The sequence below is a fragment of the Hypomesus nipponensis genome, chromosome 17 (genome assembly GCF_054491055.1).
Source record: "Hypomesus nipponensis isolate SF chromosome 17, ASM5449105v1, whole genome shotgun sequence".
Lineage (NCBI taxonomy): Eukaryota > Metazoa > Chordata > Actinopteri > Osmeriformes > Osmeridae > Hypomesus > Hypomesus nipponensis.
In genome coordinates, this window is record NC_140377.1 from 6,757,341 (window position 1) to 6,768,811 (window position 11,471).

Below are 11,471 nucleotides of genomic sequence, written 5' to 3' on the forward strand. Positions count from 1 at the left end.
AGGTTCCTGTTTTTGGGCCAGTTTTTTTCTTGGCCTTGCCAAAGTCACTGTGAGTATCCTGTTTGTCCTGTTTCACTCCTATTAATAAAAACCCTTGTTTAACGCTTGGCCTCGACCTCTCCTGCATTTGGGTCCTACCCCCACACTCACCGTAACACAAGATGTTTTACATACATCGGTATATCAATGACAAATCACTAGCTAAATGTTGTCTGCTGAGTCAAATCAGTCTCATAGTTGAACAGAGATCCATATCTGTGTACTGGCCATTTCATGTAAAACTACCCAGAACAGGGGCTGCATCCCTGATTAGATGGTTCCCAACCCTGGTCCTCAGGTACCCCCTGCCCTGCATGTTTTAGATGTTTCCCTGCTCCAACACACCTGATTCAAATAAATGGGCCTGATAACGACCCATTAATTTGAGTCAGGTATGTTCGAGGAGGGAAACGTCTAAAACATGCAGGGCAAGGGGTCCCAAGGACTGGGATTGAGAACCACTGGACTAGATGACCACCCCGTTAACCATGTTGGAAGCAGTGACAGCAGAGCTCTGCAAACCAAAAGAACAGTAGAAAAAAAAGAAAAATTAGTCAAACAGTGGCAGATGAAATGAAGACACTGGTGATGTTTAACAATTGAAATGAAAGTATTAAAACAAAATGGAGGATTTTAATAATACATAGCCTATTCTGATCAATTCATTATTCAGCGATGAAGTTTGGCTTATGAATCCCTTGTTGTAGTGTGTAAACCAGGCTAGGTTACATGTTCATCCTGGGCTGTGGTGCTGGGATTTTGATACACATTCCTCTGGTGTCCCTGCTGTTGAATAAAAGTGTTTACTGTAAGACATGTTTAAACGCTGCTGAAATATTTAAATGTTAATATTTGTTTTCTTCAATATGGCAACCATAAATTACTTGGTATGTTTGATATGCAGTAAACAATGTTTTTTCCTTTTTGTTTCCCTCCTTTTTATTGGTCCCAGACATTTTCCAGAGGCTGCTCATTGGCTCCATACGTTGCTGCTCCCCTGATGTCCCACCCACTCAGCACCACCCAACCATTCACTGCCCAGATCCAACAATGGCCGTCGATTGACGGAGCCACCGGCGAATGCTAAGCTGTCTAGAGAGGTTGAGGCCTGCCTCAGTCTCTTCTGATTGGCTACTGGATGGAATTGAGGTGAATGGAGCACATGTCCAACGATCAGGACCCTAGCGTATCAGAGGGAGAAGAGAAACGGTAAGGTGTGCGTGTGTGTGTTTTTGTGTGTGCATGTTTTTTGTGTGTCTGTAAATAATTTTTTGTTGTCTCCGAAGTCAGTTGGGTTTCACCTACATCATACATTCTGCAGTTCTCAAAGGGCCTTGATTAAAAAAATCATAAACTAACAGCTTATCTTCAAAGAAACTTCACCATAATAAACGTTATCCTAGACTAGGATTGTCACACAGTTTGTAACAGTACTCAATCCTTACCCGTCCCAGTAGATGTGCCTCAGTGAACTGAATGCAATCACCATGCCGATAACAGCATCAGATCAAAGACGAAGGGAATAATATACTATTATGACACCAGTATGACACCAACCAGTCACTATGAGTTTGGATGTTGTTATGAGTTTATTCCCACCCCCAACGCACAACAATCTACATGCATGTGCAGTACATACACACATACCACAATGATTGCACAGTACTTAGAGAGCTAAATGCTATATAGATCGACAGATGGATAAAGCGATGGGAGGGACACAGAAAGCGAGATTGGGATTCATAGAGAGAGGGAGAGAGAGAGAGAGAGAGAGAGAGAGAGAGAGAGAGAGAGAGAGAAAGAGAGGGAGAGAGAGAGATTCTCTTCCTGGATCAGCCTCCCGTCTCTGTTCCTCCCCCCCTCCCTCCTCTCCTCTCCCCCGTCTTCCCCCTGGCACGGGCACTCACATGCACAGAGAGCCTGCTCATGAAATGTGCAGAGGCTCGGTCTGTCATGCAGCCTGTAAAATCCAAAGCCATGTCAGGCGTGGGCTGACCAGCACTACTCAGGGGCACAGGGACTGTGTACTTATGCAAGGCTGGGTTGTTTTTGTGGATTGTTAAGTGTGTGTTATGACGTTCAGGATGTTTGTATTTATATCTAGGTGTGTGTGTCAATGCTTGTTTCTTCATGCGTGTGTGTGTGTGTAGGCGCATGTACTGCATGTGCATCTGTGTGTACTGCATGTGCAGTCTGTGTTTGTTTGTATGTGCAGAGTGAGGATTAGCAGAACAGAGAGTGGAGGATTAGGGGGAAGGGAGGTGGGGGGGTGGGGGGGGGCGGGCAGATGGAGTCACAGGAACAGAGGACAGTCCAGGACACATCAATATATGACGCCAGCAGAGGATTGTCACTTGTCTGCTGCTGTGCTTGTCACTATGTGCTGTGTGTGACTGTGTGTGTGTGTGTGTGACTGTGTGGGCGTGGGTGTGGGTGGGTTGGGGGATGAGGAGCAGAGGATGTTAGCTCACGTGTCCTGGTGAGAGCTGCCTCATGCTCAGCCCCCACCCTCTCCCTGTGTGAACTGAGTCACCGAGTTGTCTGGACGCACACACACACACACACATGGGAACACACAGAGCCTGAAGCAGCAACAGTGACAAGCGTGTGTGTGTGTGTGGTAAAGGATTTTGTTTAAATAGCACCTTCTGGATTGGTAGGTTTGGCTCCCAATTTAGCAATTCAATTACCGACCTTAACTAATGAGCAGGGTGTAAGGGTAGATAGCTGTACTCATCCTGAGGCATATTAAATGTAGGCCTACTGTTTAGCACAGATGAATAACAGCTTCATATTTACATGCCTTATTCCAAAAATGGACCATCAATATGGTCTGTGTGTCTCATCTGTTTTGTATACCTTGTCTGTCTGTTTTATTTCTTATTTATTTCGAGTTAATGTGTAAAGTGGGTAGAGTGTTTGAGAGGCACATCTCATGACTTATTTATGTTTTGTTCTGATGTGCTAAAATTGTGTAGGCCTCTCTGACTTTCACCAGATACTTCTATTATTTTGGCTGTGTACAACTCTGTCCAGCTGTATATAACAATAATGTATTTATTTTGTGGTTGTTTTTGTCAAATGCTACATACAAGGGGGGGATTTGAACTAGAGGCCGACCGATAAAGGATTTTTAAGGCCGATACCAACACAAATATTTGTTTATTAAAAAATCTGATATTGTGATATAGGCAGATATAAAAAAGATATTAAAAAAATATCCAGAAAATATCCCAATATAATTTTACAGATATGTGATTCCTACATTACAATGATTGGCAATTTGTGAAAGTTCCCTGCCTTGTTTTGCATGCAACCCGACCACGTAATCCGGATTCCCCTGACCCCAAGATGTGTTCACAGTGGTGGGGTTCAGTCTGGTGATGGGTAGGGACGTGATGAAACATGTCCTTGAGACAGAGAGGGAAGGACAGGAAGCAGCAATAAGGTCAGCCGGGACAGAGACTGTGAGGATTATGTGAGGACACCGCTAGAACCTGACCTGACTGGACACGGTGGCATCAACATAGTGGTGGACTCTCTCACTCTGTTTAGGAAACGGGTCGATCGAAGGAAACAAGCCACAGTGTATTACACTACTTTGTATTGCATCACTCGATCCATATCAAAGTCAGGATTGACAAGTGAGGTCTTCCGTTGCTGAAATTAATGTCAGGAGAGTCATTTGTTCCGAGAGTGAATTAATGAGGTGGAGGGGTTCGGGAGAAAGGGAGAGGTAGAAAGAGCCGTCTGCTGAGCCGAGGAGTCTACGGAGGAGTAAACTGCTGTAGCCCTCTGTTTCGGTGACAGGGGCAGTGTCACGGGGAGGGGGCGGAGCAACAGGCACACACTAGGGGTGAGAGAGAGATGAGGATGAGCATGGGAGAAGGTAGGTGGAGTTTGTGAGGAAGTGAGATTGGAAGAGAGGAGAGGGAGACAGGGAAAGACAAAAATATTGGGTGGGGCGAGGAGAGTGGGAGGGTGTGTTTGAGCAAAATCTGTGAGCCGGCTGGTTGTGCCTCAGCGGTCCTGCTTACTGGGTAGCGAAGCCAAACAGCTCACTAAGTCTGCTTACACTGCAGTCTGCTACATTCTCTGGAGACTCGCATCTGATACTCTTTGGAAATTGCAGACTACAAGAGTGCTACAGTACTCTATACTGGATTATTTGGGATTACGGAAAACGCTTGTTCACTCTATAGGACTAGAGCATCCAGACTATCACCATGCACGTCCTGCAGCCTCACTGCATTAACAGGTCAGCTGCTAGTGGAGTAGTGTCTGTGTGTGTACATGACTTGTACAGATGTTGGGATGTGTGTGTGTGTGTTCAATTCCATGACATGCAGTTAAACCAAGAAAAACTGTGTAGCAGTGCTATTGTAGCAATCTAACCACGGAAATGTGAATTGAATGAACTGATAGGGCATAGTGTTTTGTCTTCCCTGTTATAACGTTGGACCAATAAGGGGAGACAGGAAGTAAGGAGGCAGATGGAGGCAAAAGATTTTGTGTGCGTGTGTGTGTGTGTGCACATGTGTGTGTGTGTTGGGTGACAAAATGGGCGGGGGTGGTCTCGCTGTTACCTAACAACCTGGACAGAGGAAGAATAGAGATAGATTAAAGGAGAAATAGAGAGGGAGAAATAGAGTGGAATGGACAACAGGAATGGTTCACATTCAAAGGGTTTTTCCAAAGTAGTTAACAATGGGTTTATTGATTGACATTGAGTGCTTATGAGCACTGCAAAGACAAACGGGAAGTGTAACTGGCATTGATCTATATAACGGTTCAGGGGCCAGACACACACTCATACAACACAACACACTCACACAACACACTCACACAACGGACTCACACAACACACTCACACAACACAACACACTCACACAACCCATACATGCAGCCAGAGACCAAGTGGACCCAGATTAAGCACCCACAGTGCCTATTTAAAGGCCATCTCTGGCAATTCAGCTATTCTAAGAAATCGAATATACAGTATAATCCTGAAGCATTAGACGCCAATAAGACTGTACACACTTGGGAGGAAAATGGTCTTCCTCAGTCCTCGGCTCTCTCTCCTTCAAACACCGTCTTCCTCTCTCTTTACAGGTGGCCAGATGGGCCCAAGAGGAAAAGAAAGAATAGCCAATGTTCGGTGAAGAGCATGTCTGGTAAGGTCTCCGAATTCCACATCTGGGGCCCCTACACTCTTGAAATGTCAACACTCTTCACTTCTAATGCTATTATATTCTCTGTAGGCACTGTCCTCTCTTTTATGAGAAAGTTGCTAAGAATGCTTGATTCAAAGCAGGCCTACTCCCAAGTTGACCAGTGAAATGCTAAACACTCTTCTCTCAGTGGAAACACATGGTTTGTGTTTGCTTATGTATCTGAACCTCTGGTGGTAAGATCTTTCTGGATCTCAAAGCCCCAAAATGTTATAGGATGAACAATAGTAGCTTTTGTTACGGCGTGTGGTGGGGTAGGACCCGAACGGAGGAGAGTAGCTAGACATTGCCTCAAACAAAGGGTATATTCTTTTAACGGGAAAACAGACAGGGTACTCTACGTAACAAGGGTAAGGACAAGACAAACACTGGACACAAAACAGGAACCTAAATACACAGAACCAAACACGACACAGGTGGACACGATGAGACAAACGAAAACTGAAACCACTGAACAAGACCCAGGTGAAGACAGTGACAGGACACAGGGAAACACTAGGGCAGGGCAAAACCAAAAACCCGGGGGGCACGGCTGTGGCCGCGACGACAGTTTTGGACACGTTGAACCTTTGTTAAATGTATTATGAGGCGCACGTCGATCATTTTAACCGAGGAGTATGCGCTGTGTGACAGGCGTGAATATGTTTCAGCTGCGATGTCCCGACGGAGCCCTCTAGTCAGATTCTCTCCCACTGTAGAGGTGCTGAGAAATGCGCAGGCACGCCGCTCCTCTGTCGACTCCTCACCCTCCCCGTCCTCTCCGTCTCTCCCACAGCGCTGAGCGCCGCTTCCGTGGCCGGCTACATCCCCAGCTACCTGGAGAAGGACGAGCCCTGCGTGGTGTGCGGCGACAAGGCCACGGGATACCACTACCGCTGCATCACGTGCGAAGGCTGCAAGGTCAGACGCTCCACCGCTCCGCTCCACCCACCCCCTTCGCCTCTCCTCCACCCTTACCCCGCTGCCAGCACCCCCTCCACCATCCCCCTCCGTACCTGCGCCTCCCCCCCCCCGGCCCACAGACACCCACCCCAACACCATATGGAGCCTCTAGAGTTTACGGCTCCTGTCAGTTAAGAGCTCGCACGACTCCCAATCTAGAAAGAGCCCATCCTCTACCCATGGGATGAGTCGCTCTCAACCATGACCCCATCCTTGTCAAGCTGGCCATTACGCCATACGACACCTATCCAGATAAGACACCTGCTTGGATTGTCCAAGTGGCGATCTGAACTCCTAAAATTCTTAATTCTTCCGCCCTTCTGTGCGTTTGCAGGGTTTCTTCCGTCGCACCATCCAGAAGAACCTCCACCCGGCCTACTCCTGCAAGTACGATGGCTGCTGCATCATCGACAAGATCACACGCAACCAGTGTCAGCTGTGTCGCTTCAAGAAGTGCATCTCTGTGGGCATGGCCATGGACTGTGAGTGTCGGAGCACACACACACGCACAACACACGCGTTTTGGTTTTGATCCCAAAAAAAACACCACCGGTTTTTCTCCTCTCCCTCACCCCCGCTGTGGCTTTGGGTCCTCAGTGGTTCTGGACGACTCCAAGCGGGTGGCCAAGCGGCGCCTGATCGAGGAGAACCGAGAAAAGAGGAAGAAGGAGGAGATCGTGAAGACCCTGCAGACGAGGCCCGAGCCCAGCGGCTCTGAGTGGGAGCTCATCCACATGGTGACCCAAGCTCACCGCCACACCAACGCACAGGGATCCCACTGGAAACAGAAACGCAAGTTTCTGGTAAGACACTATTGGTTGGCTTGTCCAGGCCTCTAAATGACACGGACCATCCATATAAAGCCTTCTGACCGTTATTCACAGGCGGTATCCATCCCTCATCCTTTCTAAGTTCCACGGCCTGTCCGTTGTAGGTTTCACTCCATCTTTAATTTAGCACAACTGATTCCAATAATAAGATGGCTGAAAAGCTGAATATGGTTTGTTACCACTGGGGTTGGAGGTAAAGCCTGTAGGAAAACAGCTTTCTAGGCGCAGAGTTGAACAGCCCTGGTCTGGAGTGTATGTAGTCTACTCTAGAGATTATTCACAAACCCTTCCCTCACCAGTCTCAGCAGCTGTTGCCTTAGCAACCCCTCTCTCACAAGTCCCTCTGCGTGAACACGTGTCTCCATGGCAAAGGTTGTCTAGTCCCAGGGGTCTAAAGCAACTGTTGCCAGGCAACCAGTGCATGTGAGGATAAGTGATGACTGTGAGGGGAGTTTTTAGTAGTTGAGGAAAAGCTGAAAGTAGGCACATGGATTTGGGCACGTGTGTGACAGTGACGCACTAAGGCACAGATGGACACACACACACCTCTTCCCTTCCCACACATACACAAATCCCAAAAGTAGATTTGTTTTTTTTAAGAATTTCTAATAAACAATTATAACGCTTTGACTGTGTGAAGGAATGCTATAATTATGAATATGTTATGTAATCCTCTGTGGGTTAAAAGAGATGAGCTGCTGGGTCTGGCTCTGTATTTGGCAGCAGATGATTTGATTGGCCTCAGATCACAGAGACTGTCCAATCACAGCCCTGCATTCCAATAGGCTCTGTAGTGTCTCCAGGGTGAGGACGTTCCACTTTCGAAGCCAGACCTGCACTAAAAGAAAATTGTGAATTTACTTTAAAATGGCAAGTGGGTCAACACAGCTGTGTTAAGCAATAAAAAAACACCTTCAATGTAGTGACTGATGTCCCTATTACAGTCAGGTCTAGCTGTCAAGGCCTGATGCTGTTAACCACACACTCACATTGATCCGTTTGGCTTTCAACACCTAAGGGTTTGGATTCAGGCTGGGCTAACTTGAAGTGACATGATAATCAAAGCCCAGGTCAAGAACAGGACAGCAGCACATCATCATAATGGTCCATGCCGTCGATGCATGGGCGTACATTAGGACGTCAAGGTCAAAATTAAGCAGGCCCCTTGATGTTGTGTAAGCAAACACCCACAGGCATGTTTCATTTCGATAAAGGCCTTAGAGAGCTCACTAACAGGTGTCACTAGGTCAGTGTAGGATTGTCTCTACGTTACGGTTTGGTTTTGATCATCTTGTGACAATACTGGAACATCCAGTCATCTCCTTGTCTTTCGTTAGTAGGGGGTTTTGATGCACCATTATCTCTGGGGATGTTGGCAGTTGGGTTGTTTTGTTTTCTGAAAGTGCCTGTGTCGCTGTCCCCTGCCAGCCAGAGGACATTGGCCAGTCCCCCATGGTCCACACCCCAGATGGAGACAAGGTGGACCTCGAGGCCTTTAGTGAGTTCACCAAGATCATCACCCCCGCCATCACACGTGTTGTCGACTTCGCCAAGAAACTGCCCATGTTCTCAGAGGTGGGTTTGGCAAGCGTGTGTGTGTGTGTGCGCGTGTGTGTCTGTAAGTCTAGGGCTGTGTGTGTGTGTGTGCGGATGCATGGGTGTCTGTAAGTCGTTGGATGTGTGTGTGTGTGTGTGTTGGCTCATACATTTGGTGTATTTGCGTTCCCTCCTATGGACCATGCATCGTCTTCATGGCCGGCATGACAGACTAACGAGGCTCATTAACACACATTTGGCTGTGATGACAGGACACTAGCAACATGCAGCTGCTGCGATTGTCATGATGCATGTCAGCTCCAATTATCCTCACACCAGCCCCCCTGGGTCCATACAATGACTAACCCTGCAGATTCTGCACCGCTTGATTCCACCGAGTGGTAGAGCTAGTTGTGTGTGGTTGTGTGTGCATGTGTGGGGAGTCATCAAGTGGATATGTGCTGTACATTTGTTTGTGTGTGTGTGTGTGTGTGCTGTCTGTGCCGGGGGTCTGGTGAATCATCAATTACAGACAGAAGGGAGCCCACAAAAATAGAATTTCGACTCAACTCTGAATTATACTAATAGAGTATCCTCTCTCTCTCTATACGTGTGTGTCTTGTGTGTGTGTGTATGAACATGTGTGTGTTAACATGTCTTACGAGTTCACATGTGTACATGTGCGTGTACTATGTGTTTCATGTCATCTGTGTGCATGTTCCCAGCTGCCTTGTGAAGACCAGATCATCCTGCTGAAGGGTTGCTGCATGGAGGTCATGTCGCTGCGCGCCGCCGTGCGCTACGACCCCGAGAGCGAGACGCTGACCCTGAGCGGCGAGATGGCGGTGAAGCGCGAGCAGCTGAAGAACGGCGGCCTGGGCGTGGTGTCGGACGCCATCTTTGACCTGGGCAAGAGCCTGGCGCAGTTCAACCTGGACGACTCAGAGGTGGCGCTGCTGCAGGCCGTGCTGCTCATGAGCTCAGGTAGGTAGCTGTGACTGGGCAGGTAGCTGTGACTGGGTAGGTAGCTGTGACTGGGCAGGTAGCTGTGACTGCGTAGGTTCTGACTGGGCAGGTTCTGACTGGGCAGGTAGCTGTGACTGGGTAGGTTCTGACTGGGCAGGTTCTGACTGGGTAGGTAGCTGTGACTGGGTAGGTAGCTGTGACTCGGTAGGTTCTGACTGGGCAGGTTCTGACTGGGCAGGTAGCTGTGACTGGGTAGGTTCTGACTGGGCAGGTTCTGACTGGGTAGGTAGCTGTGACTGGGCCGGTAGTTGTGACTGGGCAGGTAGCTGTGACTGGGTAGGTTCTGACTGGGCAGGTTCTGACTGGGCAGGTTCTGACTGGGTAGGTAGCTGTGACTGGGCAGGTAGCTGTGACTGGGCCGGTAGTTGTGACTGGGCAGGTTCTGACTGGGTAGGTAGTTTGGGAGAGTCAATAGTTGACCTATGACAGTATTACTGTATACCTGATCTAGTATGTAATACTTGTAAAGTTTGAAGGCAATTCTCTTGAGTTCCTGAACCCCTCCCTCTCCCTCCACCTCTGCCTCCACCTCTCCTTGTCTGCCCTCAGACCGCTCAGGCCTGACGTCTGTGGACAAGATAGAAAAGTGCCAGGAGGTCTACCTGCTAGCTTTCGAGCACTACATCAACCACCGCAAGCACAACATTCCCCACTTCTGGCCCAAGCTGCTGATGAAGGTGACCGACCTGAGGATGATCGGAGCGTGCCACGCCAGCCGTTTCCTCCACATGAAGGTGGAGTGCCCCAACGAACTCTTCCCCCCACTCTTCCTGGAGGTCTTCGAGGACCAGGAAGTGTGACGAGAACCACCGAGACTGAGTTGGGACTGAAAGGAGACGAGAAGAAACGAGAGGACAGGATTTGCCCCTCCAAACTTTGTTTTGATTTCGGAAAGACAACTAAAACAGCCTCTGCGTCCAGCACAGTTGTCACTGACAAGATAAGAAATCAGGAAAAAAGTCAGCCTTTTTTTTCCTTTGTCGTTCTGATGATTTGTTTGTGTTTTGTCCTGCCCTCCGGTCGTGCGTGAGCAAGGCTGCAGTAGAACAGGTAGAGTTTTGTGTTAGTGGACAGCAGATGGTCACACACACTTCTTTATTCTGCAGTAACACCTAAAGTCAAACTTGTCACACACAATTGGAAACACTGTGTGCACATATAGCTGAGTTGGTGGAGGTTAAACCCAGAGGGTTGTTAGCTGAATCCTTCGCCCAGCCTTGAGCCCTCCACCCTGGGCCCGGTCTGCTATATATCCCTCCTTACCATCCTCCACTGGAAGCAGGGTGCGAATTACGGGCGGGTTTGGGGGGGTCTGACCCCCCTAATTAAGACTTGGACCCCCCCAAAAGAGGTAAAAACAACAGGTCGCGCGGGGGGGGGGGGGGGGGTCGATACACGCCCTGGAGAAGAAGTTGGCCCCCCTCGATTGTCATTGTAATTATTCGCACTCTGACTGGAACCATACCAAGTGTGTCACCCCTCTCCCATGGACCCTCCCACCCACTGAGCGGGGCAAGGCTATGTTAGCCATGGGAAGTTCTTGGGAAGCTACCTCCCTTACTCTCTCATACACACACACATACATAGTGTACATACATACATGTATACATACCATGCATAGATACAGTACATACATACATTCGATACAGACCTACATACATACCTCTCAGTCTGCATGTACTCTACATCAGCATGCCTGTATACAGTACATACATACCTCTGTACCCACATATAGCGGTCAAATCAATGGTGTACCTCCAAGTCCTTTTCCACGTATATACACGTCTACCTGAATACCTTCAGTATACCTCTCTTCCTAAACATACCTCTTTCTTCACCCCCCTTCCTTATCCACACACAAACATAC

General features: G+C 48.3%; 1 protein-coding gene across 3 annotated transcripts in view; it reads left to right on the plus strand.

Moving 5' to 3' along the window:
* The window catches only part of LOC146253216 (thyroid hormone receptor alpha), a 31,986-nt gene extending 21,419 nt beyond the window's left edge, over window positions 1–10,567 (plus strand). For all 3 annotated transcript variants that reach the window (XM_084677814.1, XM_084677812.1, XM_084677811.1), the window contains 8 exons: window positions 992–1,248; window positions 5,152–5,213; window positions 6,046–6,170; window positions 6,547–6,694; window positions 6,810–7,015; window positions 8,471–8,617; window positions 9,304–9,562; window positions 10,154–10,567. In XM_084677814.1, coding sequence (XP_084533940.1) covers window positions 1,193–1,248; window positions 5,152–5,213; window positions 6,046–6,170; window positions 6,547–6,694; window positions 6,810–7,015; window positions 8,471–8,617; window positions 9,304–9,562; window positions 10,154–10,404 — 1,254 coding nt within the window. In that variant the 5' untranslated portion in view covers window positions 992–1,192 and the 3' untranslated portion in view covers window positions 10,405–10,567. The remainder of the gene's footprint in view (window positions 1–991; window positions 1,249–5,151; window positions 5,214–6,045; window positions 6,171–6,546; window positions 6,695–6,809; window positions 7,016–8,470; window positions 8,618–9,303; window positions 9,563–10,153) is intronic.
* The last annotated feature ends 904 nt before the right edge of the window (window positions 10,568–11,471 follow it).